The sequence below is a fragment of the Melopsittacus undulatus genome, chromosome 13 (genome assembly GCF_012275295.1).
Source record: "Melopsittacus undulatus isolate bMelUnd1 chromosome 13, bMelUnd1.mat.Z, whole genome shotgun sequence".
In the NCBI taxonomy this organism is placed as follows: Eukaryota; Metazoa; Chordata; class Aves; order Psittaciformes; family Psittaculidae; genus Melopsittacus; species Melopsittacus undulatus.
This window is the reverse complement of record NC_047539.1, coordinates 8,577,653-8,599,079: the sequence shown is the minus strand read 5'-3', so window position 1 is coordinate 8,599,079 and position 21,427 is coordinate 8,577,653. Positions and strand designations below refer to the sequence as shown.

The 21,427-nt window shown below is 48.8% G+C and overlaps 2 protein-coding genes across 2 annotated transcripts in view; one reads left to right on the top strand and one right to left on the bottom strand.

The window, feature by feature from the left end:
• The window catches only part of VPS53 (VPS53 subunit of GARP complex), a 66,314-nt gene extending 50,843 nt beyond the window's left edge, over nucleotides 1-15,471 (bottom strand). The window contains exons 1-4 of the mRNA XM_034068887.1: nucleotides 15,362-15,471; nucleotides 13,161-13,241; nucleotides 12,011-12,060; nucleotides 11,175-11,241 (exon numbers count right to left, since the gene is read on the bottom strand). Of these exons, the coding sequence (XP_033924778.1) occupies nucleotides 11,175-11,241; nucleotides 12,011-12,060; nucleotides 13,161-13,241; nucleotides 15,362-15,451 (288 nt within the window). The 5' untranslated portion in view covers nucleotides 15,452-15,471. The remainder of the gene's footprint in view (nucleotides 1-11,174; nucleotides 11,242-12,010; nucleotides 12,061-13,160; nucleotides 13,242-15,361) is intronic.
• Nucleotides 15,472-15,593: 122 nt separating this feature from the next.
• On the top strand, nucleotides 15,594-20,697 carry TLCD3A (TLC domain containing 3A). Its single transcript, XM_034069071.1, has 5 exons — nucleotides 15,594-15,814; nucleotides 16,297-16,380; nucleotides 18,415-18,628; nucleotides 18,841-18,936; nucleotides 19,380-20,697. The coding sequence occupies exons 1-5, from the start codon at nucleotides 15,693-15,695 to the stop codon at nucleotides 19,647-19,649; spliced, it is 786 nt and encodes a 261-aa protein (XP_033924962.1). The 5' UTR covers nucleotides 15,594-15,692; the 3' UTR covers nucleotides 19,650-20,697.
• Nucleotides 20,698-21,427: the final 730 nt, after the last annotated feature.

The following is a 21,427-nucleotide window of genomic DNA, read 5'->3' as shown; positions in this document are numbered from 1 at the left end:
TTTTATTTTGGGCAGAAATTCTAAACCCAAAACAGTATCCAGAGAACAGGAACTGCTCTTACTCCAGCGTAACTGGTTTACATGCAGTAGTCTTGCATCTGTGAGATTACTTGAGGCAGGGTTCACCTTGTATGACTAATTTATTGGTTTCCTCACCAGCACAACTGGGAAACATGTAAATGTACACATCCCCAAATGTGCAAACGTGAAGCTATTGTGTTTCCTTCTCTACAACAGCAGTTCATTTCAGGGGCAGAGGACCACAAATAAAGAAGGAGACTGAAGAGATAATCTGTTGTGGTTATATGAAACAAGGATGTTGAAATTAAGGTTGCGATGTACTGGAAAAACACCGTATGACTCTAATCAACAACTGAGCCTGCAAGCTACAATTAACCCACCAGCATTATTTATTAAACTTTATGCAACCTCTGAGGTCCCTGAATGCCAGGCACCAGCTGAGAAACACGGCATGGGTAGGGCTTGACTGCTGGAGAGAGGCAGAGCCATCAGTCAGTGGTGTCTGAGGCTCTTTCCATCATGTTTGTCCCCAGGGTACCTCAGCTGCTCTGACAACAATAAATTTAGCAAAGAGGGCAGGACCAGCAACAGAGTGAGAGGCTCTAGAACAGAGCACTCCAGACAAGACAGGCTGCAGCTATGTATCACTTTCCTCTTCTTATGCTGTAGTGTGTCTCATCTTCTGCCCTGGATGGCTTCAGGAGCTGTGGGTTCAGGAGCACATCCTGGCTGCAGGAGGAAAGCAGCAATGGTGGGGTGTCACAGTGGGGTGTCTCTGTGGGGCAATGCACAGCTCCACGTGTACCACCTGAGAAGGCACAGCAGAGCAATGACCCAAAGCACCATCCTTGGTAGGGAACACACAGGGGGGTCTTCCAGTTCAAAACACGGATGTAGAATCATAGAATCATGTATTTTTAACCATCCCCATTTCTCAGCCAATCTGTATTTTTGCAATAGAAGTTCCCTTGCTCTTGTGTTAACAGCAGAGATGAAATACAGAAGATTGAGAAACCACATAACAGAGTTGGAAAACCCAACTCCAGAGCACACAGCCAGACCCCAGGTAAGCTGGGCAGACACTGAGCTACACAGTTTTTCATCAAACTGTCCAAAGCTGGAGGGAAAAACACAGCACATGAATCAGTTACAGCTCTCCAACCTTCTTCACCTTGAGATGCAACGGGAAAAGAGTGCAAACACACCAGTATAAAACAACAGGGAGCAGAGTTGAACCATGAATCACTACAAAAAAGGCTGACTCAAAACCAGCTTTACTTGGCATTATCCCAAGCAACTTCTAAGGTCAGTCTGCACATCATCACTTGTGTCACCTTTTCATATGAGATCTTCTAAGCAGCAAAACGAGGAAAGAAAATAACCCAAAGTGAGACAAGAGGACATCTAATTCATTAGATTCTGAAGCAACGCATCATTCAGAAGGTTACGTGCCAGTGACTTACAGTATCAGACTGGCATTAACACACATAAAAGCAGCATTAGCAATAATATTCAAGGAAAAAACCAACCCAGCTCAGTGAATTCAAATCAGTATCTCCAAACACCCACAGCTGCTGCAGATGCCCCAAGCATCCTCCTTCCCTGCACAGCCTAGGCATGGAGCTGTCACATCGCTCCCATCAAGCCACAGTGAGTAGAGAGTGTGTTCTAATTACCTCTTCATTCATCCTATCAGGAACCTTGTGAAAGGAACTACTGGAATACTACAAAATACACAAACAGGAACTGAGGCCCATGTGTGACTACAAAATGTTGCTGAACTGGGGAAAAAGCAGATTTTCAGAGGAAGTTTGCTTTCTTGGGAAAGCCTGAGCTTGGGGACCAACTGAATTAACACCATTCCCCTCAGTAATTGTTAAAATACTTCAATGGTTTCCATATGCTCACTGGTGTTGTGCTAGAAATGTGCTAGCTTTGATCCTAGCCAACGTGTATTTCAATTGGATGTTATTACTCACATCAGAAAGCTGCCCTCTACTAAGTATTTTATAGACACTTGACACATCTGCCAAATTCACAGCATCCAAATGTATTTTTAATGTTACAAATTGGGCTGTGGTTAGGATGCTGGGAATTTCATGTTCCTGGATGGGTCCCCACTCTTGAATACAGAGCGTTAATGCTTCTTTCATTTGCTGCCACACTTACAACCCAGATCAATGGAAATCTAGCCCATAACTAAAAATAAGTTCCCATCCCCAATGCTCCAAGGAGCCTCAGCTGCAGAGATTTCAAAGAACCCCCTGCACACGGTGACCAGCCTAACAATTTCTGCCACTAAAACCTCATGTAAATGAGCCCCTCCAGATTGAGAAAGGGTGGAAATGTGCTTTGATTCTCAGTCTGATTTCATTTTGGAGGAAACTCTGAAGTTTTACAGCTAGGGATAACCCACGCAGCCAAAGTTCAGGGCTTGTCTGTCAGAGCAGGACAACTTTGCACCACAGCCATGCCAGCTAATTTCCTGAGCAGACAAACCTGAAGGGCTCATCACCCTTGGTTTTGATTTTAGCAGATTTCTACCCTAGGAGTTGATCAAATACTACATAACTATGACAACTGTCACCAAAAAAGACGGGTTTGTGTCATCAGCTCAATCCTAACCGCTAAGGCTGCACAGGACACTTTAAATCAACAAAACAGGTTATGTCCAACACTTCACCAAGCTTGAAAGTGCTTCTACCCCCCCTTCACTTAATAGAGCTTAGAAATCAAACCCCATGTTCTGAGCAGCTGCACAAACACCAATGGACACAGGGGGTGAGGCAAGAGGTGATTTCCAGGTTGTGTTGGTGGAAACCTTTCAACTTAACTCCCATATTGTACCAGTCCAACACTGAGCTGTCAGTTTTAATTGCATTGCCCAGCCCTGCACACTGATGCCTGCACCATGAAGAAAGGTGGTAATGTGCTGTAAGTAACAATGGTTTTAGTGGTCTTGCTCTGGTGAGTAGCTTTACAGTCATGCAGCTGATGTGCACCAGAATGGCGTGGCCATTTAAACGTTCATGGTGTGAGTTACACAACCCTCTAGCAAAGCCTTTAGCTTCATCACAGACCTCACAGTGGGTTACCACAGCTTCATCACACAGATGTAGGTTGGCAGGTGAAGGGCAACAGCCTTCCTCCACACCCAGCTCCATGTGTTAAACACCATTATCACACAGGAAAAACCCCTCTGGGCAGACACTTATTATTTCCTTTATCACTCCTCATTATTTCAGAATAGCAAAGCTCAAAGCTGTGAGTCTCTGCCCTTCACATCATTTCTGTTCACACCCTGCCTGCACCTCCTGTGCCCATGACCCACGTTGTCCTCTATGGCCTCTCCTTCAGCATGGAGTAACTGGCTGCCCTCCACTGCTGATGCAGTGGCACACACATGCTTCTCTGATCACCAGCCTGGTTTTGTTTGATCCAGGGTGCTGCACACTGAATTTGTCTGTAAATGACTGAGGGATTCCAGTTAATTTGCCTGAAAGCAGCATTGCAGTCATGTTTGCTGTACCAGAGACATGCCTGTCTTCCATGGGAGGCAAGTTTAACACCCACTCGAGCTGAATGAGACTTCGCAATATTCATATTCAGATTGAGAGCTAAGAGACAAAATACAGGTGAGGGGAACAGACAATCATGCCATGAACCCTACAAGCAGGGATTTCTAAGTGGAAATGCTGACAGTCCACCTGCCATTAGCACTGAAGCAACACAGCTGGAATAAACATTACTACACAGCAGATATGACACAACAACAAAAAGGAGAAAGGAAGTTGAAAAAGCCAGATCCACAGCAAACCAAAATCTCCTGCTTGTTGTCAAGATTTCTATTTTCAGGCTGGGCTTCTTGCTTTTCTGGCGTCAAAATCAAACAGCACTGGCTGTGGAACAGCCCTGTCTTACTTTGCAGCTTCACTACCTTTAATGGCATCAGCAAGCAAGTGTGCCTCTTGTCAGCACAAAACATGACCTAGTTTCCAGCCTCCAGCTGCAGGACAGTGACAATGTGCACCCACCACCTTTCCATACAGAAGCACAAGGCAAGGTCAAGTTCAGACCTGCTTCTGCCTTGAACCAGGCTTGGCAGCAGATGGCAAAAGTTATGCCTGATCTCTTCATACAGCTGCAGATGCCAGTTTGTGTGGCCAGTAGCCAGGCTGATAATAATAAGAAAGCACTATTTCTTCTTGGCATGCCATTTACCTGAAACCCCTTTCAATAAACATGTTCTAGGCTAGAAAAAGCTCCCTGTGTCTCTTGATGGGAAGGACATTGCCCAGCTGTCATAATTCATTAGGGAGATGACTAAAACTTACTTTTGATTTATTTTGGCAGCCCAACTTCTACTTATCATTCATGAGTTACAAAATAATATTACGGGGCTTTAATCACTCAACTGGAGTCTTACAGAATCTGCAGCATAACTTTTTTCTTTAAATATATAAAATTACACAGCTTAGGACAATATCTGACCCTCATCCATTCACCAGCTTAAAACAAATTGAAAACTAACACTAGTCGGCTCATATTTCAGAATAATGAGCCATTCATCAAAAACCCCCTGCAAATAAAGCTTAGCAATGGAAGAGAGAATGAATATAATTCAAAGATGGTGCCTACAACAGGGATTGTGACACAAAAAAGCCAACAAATATTTTATATACTTAGGCTTAACCAGTTATTAAGAGCTTACAATGATTTACCTCATGCTTTTAAGGCTCAGGCAAAGGCAGTCAGTGCTACCCAGCAGCAGAGGCACATCAACACCTACCCTGTGAGCCGAACCTGGACACTGCAGCCAAGAAAGCAGCATGCAGTATGATGTCTGGAAGCAAGCATGCACTTAAATAAATAATACAAATGAAATTAAAGTGCCTACAGTAGGAGACCTGAAATCCCTGACTACCTTTGTTTAGTGTGAAATGCAACGTGCAGCCAAAAAGCCACCTCCACACAAACAGGTGGAGGTAAGAAGAGAAGCTGAAGCAACAGTGCTGCAAATGAAGCAAACAGTGCACAGAATCACCTCCCTGCCTTCCAGGCTGACACTGCTGCAACCCAGCACTGGGGAGAGGACAAGCTGCTGGCTCCAGTGACACCATCCACCTGAAGCTCAGGACACCACTGGCTACACAGGCACTTGAGTAGTGAGGATGATCCCTTTAGCATGGGAGTGCCATACCCCTCTGGCTGTGGGCCACACGCAGCACCTACATCCCTCTCTTCTGCTCACTGTCCATCTTCATCTTGTTCTTCCTCCCTGTATTGATTCTGTGAAGTGTTTCCTGATCTCTAGTTAAAGAAAAAAAAATGTATTTCACATACTTCCATCTATGAATAACCTGTCAAACCCAATAACCTGTGGGCATTTTTCTATGCCAGACACATCTTCCTCCTTCCAGAGGCTTCACCACTGCCAGACAGGGCAGCTCACACAGGGCAGGGCAGGCAGTCTGAGCCTCCCCACAGCTGCAGAGCTGAGATGTTTATTTGTACATGGCACCAGAGAGGACAGCATTGGTTTCCAAAGGATGGGATGGCTAACTGAACTGACTGCTGCTGTGCTGGGCTCAGGCTGGACAGCAAGAATATATCTGTATTCTTTACTCACAGCAGCTGCCATCTCTCTGCTTGTACTGCTGTAGTTATGAAATAAAAATACTACTGTTCTCACGGAGCAAAGCAAAGAAGGAGGAGCCAAACAAAGCAATCCGAGTTACCAACCAGCATCTTCAGCCATGAGAAACATGCAAAGCTCTTCCCAGCCCAGAACAAATCCATTTTCTCTTCCAGTTAACACTTAACTTTGTTCTAGCACTAATTGAGGCAGACCCACATACAATAGGAGATACTAAGCAATAAATCAAGCTTTCCTTTAAAATGCAGCCTTTACTCATTTAATTTCTGTCATTTACTTTATGTGTTTATCGCTTTATTATTACTTCACTTTTACATTTATTACTTTACTTTTTATTACTTTATTATTTCCTACATGGCAGGAAGGGAGAAATGGAGCAGAGAGAATGTTTTTGGGTTTTTTTAGATTCAAACTATACAGGGATTCCTCTGGAATTCTCAATTCCTTCTGAAATGGATTTCCTATGAAGCTGCCTCACCTTTACTGACCGGGCACCCCCATCCTGGTTGCACTAATACTGTCAAGGGTTAAACTCGACTGCAAAGGCAGAGGCTACTTAATTACAAGGACAAATGATTCTGTGATCAGGGAAGCAGCTTCAGCCAACCAACCAGCAAAGACATGTCAGCAACTGTCAAAAAAATTACAGCCAGTTGATGCAGGAGCTTCAGCAACAAACGCAGCTGAGGAGTGACAAATAAAACCACACGGAGTGTGTTAAATGCTCAGTGGAAAAAAAATCTATGGGAACTTTTCATACTACCCCCCAGGGCAGAGAGGAAATCATGGCACAATTGGACTGCGCCTGTAGCAAGGTCAGCCCAGACTCCGGTTCAGCAGCAGCTCTGAATAAAAAACCATACAGAGGGGAAAAAACCCAGCACTGGCTCCCCAGAAACTGCAGGCACAGCCTGAACTGCGTATTGTTACCACTGGAGCACAGCAGCTCCTGCATTCCCAGCCTCTCCCAAAGCATCTGAAATAGCCCATGTCTGGGAGTCCCAAGGAAAATTTTGTTCCGCCCTGCTGAGGAATGTTCCACCCACGACTGTTGTTTCCTCCCATAAAAGGATCATTAGTGAGACAATTTCTGAGGTTCATGGTATTGTCTACAGATTCCACTGTAATACTGCACCAGGAAGGGGAAGCCAAACGAGCCAGACTATTTTAAGGCTTCTGCAGTTGGAGGAAATTCTAGGGCAACATTTCAAAAAGGCAGATGCTTTGAACTGGGAAACATTAGGCTTTGTGGAGAAGGAGCATTCCTGCCTTTAGAGCTGCTGAAATGACTCTTCTGGGGCCACATCTATTTGAATGACTTTATTTTTAGATTTAGAATCTGCTTTTTCAGACACCTAGATACTATTTTATACGAACATGTGTATGTGATCAAGACTATTTGGGAAACAGTTTAATAGTTAAGGACTGAGTATAAAAGAAACCCCACTTTTCCATCCTTCTCACACCTACAATTTACCTCGAAGACCTGCTCAATCATCTCAACACCCAGGTGGAGCACAGAAGTGTTATCCCCAGTGCTGCCACGCTACTAGCCAGATGGGCCAGGAGATTTGGATCACAGCAAATACAGTGGCTGGATCTGCAATTAGGATTTTGAACCTGCTATCCTTAAGGAGCATGGAGAACACATTTCCATAGTTTCATACTACATATTCCCAGTGGGTCCAGCTGGGATACAGATTGCTATAACTGGGAGAATAACATGCATCACTATTCAGACATGTCTCCACTGGCAGCACTCCCTCACCATCAGTTATCAGAAAAACGTTACCCTGGTCTTAAAATCAAGACTGGGCTCCCCTCTCCTGGACGGCTGCGATGGTGCAGCTCCCAACAAGGCTCACTAAAGCACAGCTCTTCTGCACAAGAGAGGGAAAGCTGCTTGACTGGGCTCAGTTACGAAACGAGCCCTTCCCCAAAGAGAAAGCAAGCTGTCAAATACTAAATATCCTTGGTTTGTCTTCTAAGAACCTGCCTGGTTCCAACCTCTTGGTGGGCACTTAAGGCTGACAGGAGACAGGAAAGTCAAAGCTAGCTTCTGGGCATGCAGTGACCCCTTGCCTGCAAGGGCAGCAGGGATGGCAGCCCGTGTGTGCAGCTCTGCCTCCCCACTCAAACCTGAGGCAGGCAGGGAACAGCTAACACAGACAACAGAGCGCCAGGACTCAGCAGGGAACCCCCTCCTGGCTTGTTTGACTTAAACAAGAACTTTTTTTCTTCTACCACTGCATCTGCAGTTTATGTTTCCTTTGGAAGGAAGTCAGAGATTGAAAGGATGTTTATTCAAACTGTTATTTACTCGCCAGAGAAGAACAGCTCCTCCAGCTCAGATACCACGCTGTCAGGCAATTCTGGCAAACGCTGATCAGTCTGTATCATGAATTGTTAGGAGAGAATATGACTGAAGGAAAGAGGCTTTTGCAAAACACCTTCCAGGCCCAATCTTGCCATAAATGCACAAGATTCCGAGCCCTCAACGAAATTCAAGCAGCTACAACAGAGTTAATATGTATTTTGTTTACAGCACACACGTTCAAGGACATGATGGATTGAGTCAGTCAGTCAAAAGAAAGGAACAGCTTTTTCAAAAGCAACTCTGCTGCAAGTATCGTGCACTGCAGGCTATAGACACCTCTTACAGTAGGAAAGTGTTATGAATAGGAAAAGGTATCTGAAGCTTAACCCTTTTGCTGTGGCTGGGGTTAAGCTTTGTTTCAAACCTATTGCAAAAGCTGGCTGCTAGCTGTGGTTTGCAGATGTTTTGCAGGTGGGGTTATTAATCAAGGATGGTTTGCAGTTGTGGTTACTATGATAAAATGCAATAATCATCTCCATCCTGGGCTTCACACGTGAGAGGTTCACAGGATGACTATATCTATCCACACACATGTTTCAATCAAATTGTGCAGGGCAATACTAGTCTTGAGGTTACAAATTCCGTATAAATTTAATAAGATCAGAGAAGCAAGAACCTAATTTTCTTGTGGGACCAAACTACAAACTACTACCAAAAAAGGTAAATAAGGAAAAAAAACCCACCCCTTTCAGTAGCACTGACTCCCTTCCTGCCAGACCACCGACTTGTCTTAGAGGCATGTTGCTTTCAGTTGTTTCAAATCGGTTTCTTACTGTATGCTGGAAAATTAAAGCCTTCCTCTTCAAGTGGGAGAGGCCAGGCCTATTTCTCTATAGAAAAATTAACATTTCTAAGTGTCCTTGATTCCACTGAGAATACGCTGGTGAAACAAAGGCACTCTTCAGCCCAGGAACAGGCAGCTGAAGCGGAGAAGCAAGGGGTTTTCACTCCCACCATCGGGTTATCAGCAGGGTAGTCATGTGAAAAAGGCTGCTCACTCCCCCCAGCTAGCACACGGGATACACTAACTCAGAGAAAGTAGTGCAGGGGGTGAGAGGAACAGCAAATGTTTGTTCTAGGCTTCCTCTGCCTGATTCTGGGGAGACAAATACAAAACTCCCTCTCAAACTGAAATGCAATTCAAGCAATACACAGCACTGTAAGATGAACTCCTCTGCTGCGGGTTCCTCCCACCAGATAACATGCAAATCTTGCTGATGCTCCTTTACTGCTTTAAATTTCAAGGTCTAGCCACTGTAACAGTCTGGTTCCAGCAACAGACATATGGAATACACATACAAGCGTGAGATGGTGGACTTGGATTAGAAACGCAGAAATGCTCTCACCATTTCAGACTGGAACAATTTTTCTTACCAGAGAATTAACACTTTCAATATTTGAACAGTTTTAGTATTTGTTAGGATCTCTTAAAGTAAGAAACAACTGTTATGCTCCTGAGAGACTGTCTGGCCTTAGGCACATGCAACTGCAAGCTCTGGCACCTGTCTTAAAGTCTGTTTCTATCTTGCAAAGCAGCAAAGTAAAGGAAAAAGAGAAAATTCAGTTAAATACAGGAGTATTTGGGATTAACTGCAGCTCCAGGCCACTTGTAAGATGCCCTGCACAGACACTCCACATACACACGTTTGAAAGTTTTTACTTGGACAGGAGTTTAATTGGTTCCTTTACAATAAACTAAATGAAGGCTGCATAGACAGATCTGCCTCCCCAGTACTTCAGAGCAGGATAGTGTCCAAGTCTGTCTGTACATGCTTTGGAGATCTTCAAAGGGATTAAAGGGTGAGAAAGCACAGACATAAGACAAAGTTCTAAACAAAGATCGATGAATCTCCATAGCACTGAGGCACTTGTGTTATCCTGCAAGCATAGCTGACCATGGAACTGCTTTTGTTCACCTCTCACCACAATCATCCTTTGGACCTGCAAGTCGTGAGGCACTTGGGGCAATTCTCACCACTTTTTTGTTGTCTTCTCTGAATCTGTCACCTTGAACGGCCCAAAAGGCTACAACAGCACCAGCTTTCAATCATATCCAAACTCTGAGTCTTGCACCTCTCCTCAATTTCTGTAATTGCCTCCCCACTTGATTTCTTGTCTAATTCCTGCACAGTGATTGCAGGCAGCATCACTCCTACGTATGCCACATCCCAAGCATATCAACAGTTTAACAGCAGTACTCAGGAACCCTTGCAACCATCAAACTAGTTTTGCCAGGAGAGCTATGCATCTTGCATTTTTTTTTTCCAAAAGCAATAAGAAAGCATAGAAAAGTTATATAATTCATAATAATTCATAATTCACTCAAGGTCACAGACTCTAGCAGAGGGAGAATAGGAATATACACCAACTGTTACTGCAGCAAGAAGTGGAAAATACAGCCAGCCATGCTGGTGAGGGCCTGACTACCCCATGCCAGTAAACTAGTCTTAAATCTGGTATTAGAAAGGTGAGTCAGCATTGACACCGAAGAAAGCATCATGATGACAACTCAAGGCATTAATGTTCCTGGTCTAAACCAGAACAGACACAGGAAAAACAGCCACGCTGGATGATAACTCAAGATCAGATAACATATGGTCCAGGCTCAGCATTAACAAACACTGCAGTCATGGGGGTGCTATTCAATACTTTACTCCAAGCAAACACATCTGTCAAGGAAAAGACAGTGAAAAGCTGAACAGGACATGCGAGATGAACTGGCAGACAGTAATCAGGCTTAGTCACTACCAACTCAGGATACTTCAGCAAACAGCTTAGTTAAAAAGCTAAATAGCCTTTTATTGATCCTTACTCAGCAGCAAAATGTACTTGTACCTACTTAATCCTGCTCATTTTATCTTTAGCTTCAGAGACCCATAACTGCAAGCCTCCTGCTTTTGCTTTTGACTTTTTAAATCAATTTCCCATTCACTTCTATTTGGAGTGGGATAAAAAAGCAGGTTAGAACAGCTGTTCAGGGAGCAGCTCGCAAAGGCAGTGTAAGAGGCAGCAAAAACACCTCCCTGACAACAACAGTGGGTTTCTGCCTGCCAGCACCATTCCCCAGTTCAGCATCACAAGATGAGAATCCTTGGCATACCGGAGATGAGTTGCACGTACCTGCCTGCCATCCTGCCCAACGTTGGTCTGTCCTCTCACTACAGTTCGAATGTTGTCATCCAACCTCCTGGAAAAATAAAATCTATCATGTCAAACTCATTCTCTGTGTGCCAGACCCCGACAACTGTGGGAACCTTAAGAGCTACAGAACTGATTTAGTGTGAAAAAGATGATGCTACCAATGCCAAACTCACTTCCCCTCCCCACCCGCACAGGACATCACTATCTTACAGAATTTAAAACTCCTGTTACAAATATAAGAATCAATTTCCTAATTTAATCAGGGCTTCTTGCATTCCTCTTCCTTTAAGCAATGCTGTCAGTCCTCACCTGTCAGTTTTTACTTCAGCTTTCACCATATTACAGTGCTGTCTCAATCATTTCAAGTCGGCAATGCCAAACTGCACAGATAATTTAAGTGTTTCCTGCATACTTACATTTATTTTGTACTTACAGGACAAGTAATACATAATGAAAGTTTTTACAATTGCTAGTCTGAGCTCACAAATTCTGAGCAAATGAGGCTTCTGGGTAGTTTGCTCCATCAGCCTTTAAACTGTACTAAAATTTGGTACTTGCTGATTCTTAATTCACTGTTTTTCAAAGCTCTACTTTGCAACCCATCAGCTAAAATAACCTGAAGGGTATTATACAATAGAGGTAAAATATAAAATATAATGAATAATTGTCTCTGTCTCACTATTACACTTTGAGTCTGATCCTATTTGTGTCTCTGAAGCAAATTAATTCCCCCCAGCTCCAGTGCAAGGGTTGTACTTTTGAAGCCTCAGTGATAACTCAGCACCTGAGATGTAATGGAACAGAGAAACATTTACCTTATTTTCAACCTGATTTTGTTCACAACTTCATCAATGTTCGCCAAAGACTACAACAAGGAAAAGAAAAAAGGAGAGAAGTGAAATGGGGACCCTTTTACTGTGATCTAAATCAGCTGTGACACCTCATGCTTTCTCATGAGTGGCACTTTACAAAGAGCAATGACTTCGTTTTACAGATGGAGGCACTGAGACACATGTCAACTTAGCTGCAACCTTCAGGTCACAACATGAAGAGCAGCAAAAGCCAGGGCAGGCCAAGGGGCAGCCCTCCAGGTCCCAAAGGCTCCCTGCTTCCCACCCAGCCCTGAGCAAGCAGGGTGCCCTGATCCTGCCTTGTCAGCAACTGCTCCTTGAAACACCGTGGTGACAGTGACCTCCAGTGGGCAACGGGGACAGAGCCTGCACCTTCCCTGGGCAGAGACCCTGCTGCAGAGCCCCACACATGGGCTGGAGGAGGCCTGGCTGCTGCTGGAGCTGTAGTGGGGGTACTGCAGGGAAAACAGCTCTTCACCACTACTAACAAAAGGAAAAAGCCAAGCCCGCACCACCAGCAAACTGAATAGAAACAGCTGAAAGCCAAAACAGTCGGTGCTGCAGAGGATCTTAAACATGATAAATACTGGGGCTGCCTCACAACTCAATCTTCAGCAGCAGAATCATTTCCTTTTGCAATAGATTAGTCCAAAACTGCCCCTGAGGTTGATCTGGGTAAGACAAAGTATGGATATGAGCCCATGGCAATCTCATTCCTTAAATCTCAAAAGAAACAATAGATCTCAAACATGGGTGACTCTCCAGTGATACTTCAAGGCAACACCTGCCTGATTTGGCTGAAACCCCTGAGGATTCACCACTGATTAAGATGCAGCAAGTCATGACATTTACTGGAAGAGAAAACTCTATATAGAAAGCTAATTTATTTCTACAGATCAGGAGTTTTAATGCAGCAAGCACTCTGGGCAGAAAGGGACTACATAATGACAGTGAACATCACGAGATGTGAATCCAAGAAGTGATTATTGTTATAGTCTTACTACCTGTGCTACTGTTTAAAAGAAAAGGCTTGAGTACAGGTTTCAACATGCCTTCAATCGCTTACTATCAGGTTACCCCTCACAGAGAGGGCTGTGCTGTGAGCACTACTTACTTGCTCAGTGGGAAAGAGAGTATTAATATACTCCACAGCATTGAAATCTGCTCTGTCCAGTGGATCTTGGCTGGGAAATACCTGAAAAGAGGGAAGAAAACAAATATAATCAATACATCACTGTTGATTTCTCTAACTTTACAGAGTATCTACTACTTTTAGTTACTTCAGCACCCACTTCTGATTGTTTCACTGCATTGTTCTAACAAGTGTGCACAGAGAGTGGTCAGACCTCTGTCCAGGAGTAAAGCAGCAACATTCCTGTGGATATCAGCCTGGGTAAAAGCCAGTAACATACATGAATGCTTCCACATACAGCCCAGGTGCATCAAGCAATCATTATTTACAAGGAATTCCTGACATAGACAAATCATTAATTATCCATCCCAAACCATTCTGATGTGTCTGGAGATGACCTCCTGTGCTGTGGCATTGCCCTGATCATTCCAAGGCCCTTTCCAAGGCTGGTGAGAGAAGAGGATTTGCTGTTCACAGCCATGTAACAGGGATCATGATGAAATAGGAAATGGTTGTATAAGTTCTCTGGAGACTTGGGTTTGCCACTTCCACATGAAAGAGGGAGAGAAACACAATCTGCTGAATGATTATTCCTACCCACAGGAAAGGGGAAAGTGCAGCTGCAGTACAAAAGATCTCGTCTCTCCTCAGAAGCAGCTCAAACAATACAAAGGCAGCTGTCAAGCTTTGCTTTTCATCCTCACAGACTAAAGGATGCTTTCCTTTCTCTGCTAACACACTCCTTCCATATTCATAGTCACACAGCCACCAGCCCCACACTCCGTGGTCAAAACCCTGCCTAGCAAATGCACAGCTCATCCTTACACATCATCCTGGACACCAAAAGCCTTCACAGAAACCTGCATGACCTGAGCACACACAGAATTTATGCTGTTTTATGCATTTTACACCTTAACCTTCCTTGGTTGCCTAATGTCAGAAATCACAAGAGGCTTTCAAACACCTGGGTTCTATCAAGCACAGAGGATTCTTCTGGACAAGTCCCAGGTCCGCTTTAGAAGCTGGCACTGAACTTAGCAATTCTTAAAGTTTCAGCAAAAATTACTCAACGATTTACTGCCAATGATAAACTCATTGATTTTCCCCATGCAAAGATAAGAGTATGTGGGGTTTCTCTGGAGCAACAATACTCCAAAGCTGACACAGCACCCAAAGAAAAACTGTGCTGCCCTCCTCACCTGCTAGCCTGGGGCTCACTCCATGGTCTGCCCCAGTTCTGGGAGGGGAGCAACCAAAAGCAAACTGTGAAAACTCAAGTGATGCTTTGAGACACAGCTATTGCTGCCCACAGACTTCTACTACACGGAGGAGCTCTTCAGATGGAAGGGTTGGCTGAAAACAGCTCAAGCTCAGTCACAGACTCCAACAGATACATGACTTTACCCCAGGTTCTTGTGGACATCAAGTGCCACAAAGGGTCTCAGGGAACACTGGAGGACTTGGGCTGGAACATACCAATCACAAAAGTCAAACCCAGCCATTTAGATTATCCTGACTTCACAGCACCATAGGATGGTTTGGAATAAAAAGGACCTTAAGATCATGCAGTCCCAACCCCTGCCATGCACAGGGACCCCTTCCACTGGAGCAGCTGCTCCAAGCCCCTGTGTCCAACCTGGCCTTGAACACTGCCAGGGATGGGGCAGCCACAGCTTCTCTGGGCACCCTGTGCCAGTGCCTCAGCACCCTCACAGCCGCGTAGCAAAACACGGAGCTCCATTAAGATACTTCACACACACGGTACCCGGCACACCGGACCGGACCGGCAGGCCCAGAGCCGTCAGCACCCGATGGGGACGCAATCAGATGAGATCTGCCGCGCTGAGGCAGCCGCAAGGCGCTGCGGACACCGCTGACAACGCCTCAGCACCACCGAGGCCGCCGGCCCCGTGTGGGCCCAGGACACCGGCAGAGCGCGCCGGGGCCCTCACCGGGAGCACACCGGGGCCCTCACCGGGAGCACACCGGGGCCCTCACCGGGAGCACACCGGGGCCCACACCGGGGCCCTCACCGGGAGCACACCGGGGCCCACAACGGGGCCCTCACCGGGAGCACACCGGGGCCCACACCGGGGCCCTCACCGGGAGCACACCGGGCCGCGGCCGCAGCCGGTACCTCACGGGGGGGGGGAGCCGAGCCCTGCCCGCCCGTCCCGGCGCACCTGCTCGATGGCAGCCTGCACGGCAGGAGCCAGCTCCAGCTCCAGCACCGCCTCCAGTCCGGCCGCCAGCTCCAGCTCATCCTCCTCCATGGCTGCCGCCGCTTCCGGGCCGCGCGGCATGACGGGAGCAGGAGGTCACGCCCCCTCCGTCACGGCAGCCGTGGGGGGCGTGGCTTGATAGGGGCGTGGTCCCGGTGTGGGCGTGGTTTCCATCGGGCGGGGCGGGGCCTGCCGCGTCCCGGCGGGGGCGGCAGCGGCGGAGCCGAGCGGGGCCGAGCGGGACCCGCCCGCCCCGTGCCGCTGGTGACGAGCGGCGGCCGTGGCCGTCCTCATGTGGCGGACATTGGCTCTCGCCTCCGCCTTCTTCCCGGGGCTCTTCGTCCTCTGCATCCGGTTGCTGCGCTGGGCCGCCCCGGGATGGAGCCTCAAGGACCGCATCCTCCTCAGCGGCAGGTACGGGCGGGACCGGCGGGAGGAGGCGCAGATCCCGGCGGGCTGGCACCGTTACACATCACGGCGGACAGGGACCGGGATCGGAGCGATCCGGGCGGGCCAAGAGCACCGAGCCCCGGCGCTCGGAGCTGTCCCCGGGGATGCCCCGACCCCCGGTAGCCCCGAGGCCGGACCCTGCGAGGGGAGCAGGGACCCCGCGGGCTCCCGTTGGCGGTGTGGGAATGCTCGGGTGCAGCTCTCCCTCTGCACCCGCTGAGCTCGGGGCTGGCAGGGACGAGCCCCGGACACCCCCTAACCTCCGGTTCGCGGTGTCGGGGCCTGGCACAGCCTGGCGCGGGGCAGAGCCGGGATGAGGCGTTCGGGGCGTGCACGCAGTAGGCGTCGAGTGCCAGGAGCGAACCCGGTGCAACCGGGGCCACTGCAGCTCCTCGGCCCTGCCCGGGGACGTTGGGAGTGACCTGTTCCTGCTCTCTGGGTTTCAGGTTGGTGTCCACGGTCCAAGCCACGATGGCCACAGTGTCAGGGATCACGGTTGTCCGTAACTGCAAGGATGTGGTGCATGACAGGTAACCCTTGCTGTCCTGTGAGGAGCACACAGGGGCTGTGCCCAGCCAGCATGCAGCTGGAGTGGTTTATGCCAAGGGCTTGCACGTACAAAGGGAAGAGGGAAACAAGTTTCATGTTCCTATTTCCTCTGCTTCTGGTGAAGGGTTGGGCAATGCACTGGCCATAAAACCCCCAAAAGACACATGCTTGTGCCCTGAGCTCAGCCCTGAGGCTGCTGTGCCAGCATGAAGGTTCTGCTCCTGAGGATGGGCTGTAACATAGGCTCATATGAGCCAAAAAATAAAGGCATCATCATTTCTAAAGGGGTTGGGAGTCTCCTTACTGGAAGGGGAAAGGGCTAACGAGTGAAGCAGACCTAGTGAGAACTGACTTTAGAGGTTCATCGCCTTCTCTGTGCCAGATGGATTCTGAAGGAGTCCAGAAATGAGAAAATCAGTACAGAGTCAGCTCTGAAGAAAAGCACATTGCCTTGTCCTCAATGCTCGGAGATAATCTGCCCCTGAAGTGGCTCTCAGCAGGAGCGATAGTGCAATCTGGGTCAGAAGACTTAAAAACAGAGCAATTATCAGGATAGCAGAGGAAATTGTAGGAGGGCAGAATATAATTACATTAAGGTGGCATTTGACCATCACACCCTGGATTTTAGGGTGATTTTCAGGGAGGGCTGCTGTCTTGGTCATCGCAGACTTGCCCTTAATACACAGATGTGAAATGTCCTCCCTTGCTCTAGAGAGTGAGATCTATCCCAATTGCTCAGTCCTGTTAACCCAGGGCAGTCTAATGAGTTACCATTTGACTCTAAAGTAAAATCTCTGCTGTACAGATAAGGCAGATGATGAATCCCAGACCCACACGGTCACAGGCACTGCCGGCAGCCCTCCTCCTCCCCGGAACCCAGTGTTCTCAAGGCCAGCAGCTCCATGCAACCACTTTGTGGTCAGAGACCTAGATTTCCTTTGGATCTGAAGGCAATACCGCCCAGTGCTCAGCAGGGAAGGCCTCAGAGAATGACAGTGAACCAGAGAGCCGGGAAGCATCACAAAGCTTGCAGTAAAATTTGCCAATTTATTTACACAGGCAGGCAATCATTACATTGCTGGCACCATAATTGCCCTCCAAAGCCCTGGGCAAGTTTTGCAAACACAATAGTCACTTCCCCTCCCTGCTTTACATCACTTAAATCTCTCTATCTGGAATGGGAACGCATGTGCCAGTTTTTCTCTGGAGATGCCAGGCAAGCAGAAGCAGATTTGTTTGAGCCCCGAGCTATGTTTCTTCAAGCAGCGGCGTAGGATGGTTTGGTTTTGTATTGGTTTATCAATGTGATTTCACACAGGACAGTTTAAGGAGCCTGGTGTCCTGCAGAGCAGGCCTTGCTGCTGCCTGGATTGTGCAACTGGGATTCCAACATGCGTTGGGAACAGGCAGCTGCCTGCAATTATTTCCCAATAGACAAAATGCCTTGTAGGGGTTTATTGCCTATATTGGGTATTTTGCAGCTCACCCTCCAAGGTCCAGGCCAGGCAGCTCTAATTAACTGAGGTCTCTGGGTGCTTCCCGAGTACTCCCTGGGTCAGGCAGCCAGCTGAAGCAGTGCGGCAGGCAGAAATGACCCAGACTTGGAGTTTTTCCCCCTAAAAAGCACCACCTTTGGTGTCCCAGTGCTGAGGGAAGTGGATTATCTGCTATAAGGTGTCAGATTAGTGCTGGATCCTGAGTGCTGTGCCCTGCGCAGCAAACACCTGCGGCTGGGCTAATCAAGATCCTCCTGTTAGCACTGTGTTTGTGCTGGGCTGGGCTGAGCTCGGTGCCTGGCACAGGGAGGTGTCCTCCACTCGTACCAGGTACCTTTTCTTTGGGACAGTCTGCACCTGCTGAGCCAAATCCAGTTAAAATTCACCCCCTTTTAGCTTACTTTAGCTTCAAAATCTGACTCTTCCATTTCAGACCTAAAGCCTCCCTTCCACCTCCTAGAGCATCGTGAGGTGCTCAGGGCCGTTGTGATGCCTGTGTGTGTGCTGCTCCTCCCCTAGGCACTGGCTGGCTGTGGAGTACATCTGGGTCCTTGTTCCCTACATGACCTATGACATTTATGTCATGTACCTCTGCCACTGGCACAAGAGCCTGGACAGGGGAATCGTGGAGAAGAAGCACTCACTGGCCAGCATGTGGAGCTTCCTGCTGCAGGAGCGGCTGATGGTGACCCACCACCTCTTCATCCTCATCGTGCTCACCCCCATCACACAGGTAAGGGCTGGGCAGGGCTGCAATGAAACCCAGCCTGCGAGGAGCCCCATGTGGCTACAAGGGCTCGTGACCAAGGCTGTGACTGTCAAAGCATCTCTGATGGTCAGAAGCCCATGACCCCCTGGAGATGGTCAGTGTTAGCCCAGTGTTAACCCCTGGAGATGGTCAGTGTTAGCTCGCAGCCCTGTACTCACTGCTGGCTTTATTTGCAGCACTTCAGGGGAGAGCTGGGGGACTTCTTCGTGGGCTGCATCTTCATGGCAGAGCTGAGCACACCTTTTGTATCGCTGGGCAAAATCCTCATGCAGGTAGGTGAGGAGGGATTTGGCACAGCAGTTCATACCCCTTCCCTGCCCAGGCTGCCCTGTGAGCAGCTGAGCTGGGGGTTCCGGAGGAGGCAGCCCCACAGCTATAACCCCAAGCTCCCCCCAGTGCTGCCTTCCATCAGATTCCCAGCCGATGCCCCTTTCTCCCAGTAAGCAGCATGCCCAGTAGCATCCCCGAACTGGGGCTGTGCCGTGTCCTGGTGCTGCCCCCTCCTGTCTGTACCCTGTAACTCCTCCTGCACCCTGTTCCTTTCTACCATTCTCCATTCCCATCCACCCCTTTTCCCTGCTCCCTTCAAAACCCTTCCCCTCATTCATTACCTACTGGGTGCTCGTTTCCATGCTCCCAGCACAGCCCATGCCTACGGAGCAATGGGGTGCTGCCTGCCCAACACTCACCCCACATTCACCTCTTCCTTCCCCAGCTCAAAATGCAGGACACGCTCCTGCACAAGGTGAACGGGATCCTCATCCTGGTGACCTTCTTCCTCTGCCGCATTCTCCTCTTCCCCTTCATGTACGCGGCCTACGCCCGGCAGGTGGGAATCCCTGTTTACATGGTGCCTTTCCGCATCCCCCTGCACTGCAACATCGCCAACGCCTCCCTCATCGCCCCCCAGCTCTACTGGTTCCGGCTCATCTGCCGCAAGGCCGCCCGCCTCTATGGCAGCTCACCCACCGACAAGAGCAGATAACGGCCGCACGGGGCTGGAAAGGGGTCGGCTCCCCCCGGCTCTTCCACCTTCACTGCGGGGACCAGCGTGGGAGCAGTGATACCGCTGGGCTGCGTTAGCTGGAGCAGCCTCGCACCATCCTGTGCCAGGCAGCACCAGCCTGGGAAGGCTTTCCTCCCACACTGCTCCAGTGCCCTGTGTCCTCCCATCCGTGGGAGCCGGGGTAGGAGCCAGCCTGTAAGCACGACATTCCTTCTGGGATTCAATGGCTCTGAACGGTCACACGAGAGGGGTTTGTTCCAACCCCCCCGCCGGGTCCGGCAGGGCTGACACCAGACACCGCTGCAGCACCGTGTGAGGAGCCGCAGTGGAGCTGTTGCTGGAGCGTGCCCAGCTTCATGCAGCAGCACTGGGGACACGGGAGCCATGTACTGGACCTGCTGCAGCCCCAGCGCACTGCTCCAGCTGCGGGTCAGCCTCCAGCTGAGAGCAGAGCCAGGCCGGGGGCTGCAGGGGTTCTGCAGAGCCTGTTCTGACCACTTCACTACAGCCGTGTTCAGCCTCTTACCTCCCATGTGCACCTCCTGCTGCTGCTGGATTCAAACCCCACTTAACCCAAAGGTGCTTCTTCACTGTAACTGATGTCCATGGCTGGTGTTCCCAGCAGAGCTGGAGGAGAGAGAAGCTTGTGCCAGGGCAGAGGAATGGTTACGCTGTCACCCAGCAATGCTGGCAGAGCAGAGCACCCATGGCTGAACAGCAGAATGGGGACAAGCGACTGCTAGGCACTTGTCTCACCAACACATGGGGCACTATGCAGAGCCCTTCATCAGCAGAGGGTGCAACTTCCACCCTCTTCCCCAACTGCAGTTGTTTTTCTGTCCCACATCTCCCCCAGTGGGTATTTAAAATCCTCTGCCCTGCTCTCCCACCAGCACCCCGTGTCCATCCCTCCTGCCACATCCCACTCAGTGCAGGAGGAAGCAGCACTCCCAGAGCAGGGCCCTGAGCTGCACCCAGCCCATTTCCCCCTTCAGTCTCAGCAGAATGGATACAGGCTTCCCAGCACCATGGGGTTCACAAGCCTTGCAGGTGGGTGTCAGACAGTAACAGCTCAGTTCTTTACCTGCAGCCAGCACAAGCCAGGGCAGCCACCTCCTTCCTGCAGCCCTCTCAGCTTGCCTGGGGGTCCCCTACTCCAGGGCAGGTACTGCCCCAGCATGGCCTTGGCAGCCCCCCATGCCCAGAGACCTGTAACCACTCTGTGCCTTTCACTCTGCGTAAAACCAACAGCGGAGCTCTGGGGGATCTGGTTCTCTTGGGTCTGATCCTGTCCCTGCCACAGCTGTATTCTGGAAAGAGTAAAATAAAGGGCCTCTTGCAACTTGCAGTCAGTTATTGCACAAACACTACGGTTACATTAACGACCGAGGCCAGCTGATGTTATAAACCGCTTGCAACCTCTTACAGATGTTTTTATCTCGCTGTTTTAACTGCAAATAACGCGCCTTATGTAAGGACAGAAATAGAAAGGCCAATGAGGCATCTCTGTTTGCACTAACACTGCCCTGTTCACTGTCAGGAGACCAATAAAGATTTCCTTTCTGAGTCACACCACTGGATGTCTCTCCCATGTGCTGTTCATTTCTGGATGGGGGGTGTTAACACACGGGGTTACTGCTGCACCCCCACCTCAGCACATGTATTTCCAAAGGTTCTTGCCCATCCTGAGCCCATGCACTGGATATCCCAGTGTCCAGAAGCACGTGTTGAACCCAGCAATCCACCCAGGACACAAG

Bases quoted from the DNA above. Each gene is read 5' to 3' on its own strand.
- TLCD3A (XM_034069071.1), top strand. From the start codon at position 15,693: ATGTGGCGGACATTGGCTCTCGCCTCCGCCTTCTTCCCGGGGCTCTTC. The intron at 15,815-16,296 runs GTACGGGCGGGA...TCTGGGTTTCAG, and splicing joins CGCATCCTCCTCAGCGGCAG to GTTGGTGTCCACGGTCCAAG. The intron at 18,937-19,379 runs GTAGGTGAGGAG...TTCCTTCCCCAG, and splicing joins TGGGCAAAATCCTCATGCAG to CTCAAAATGCAGGACACGCT.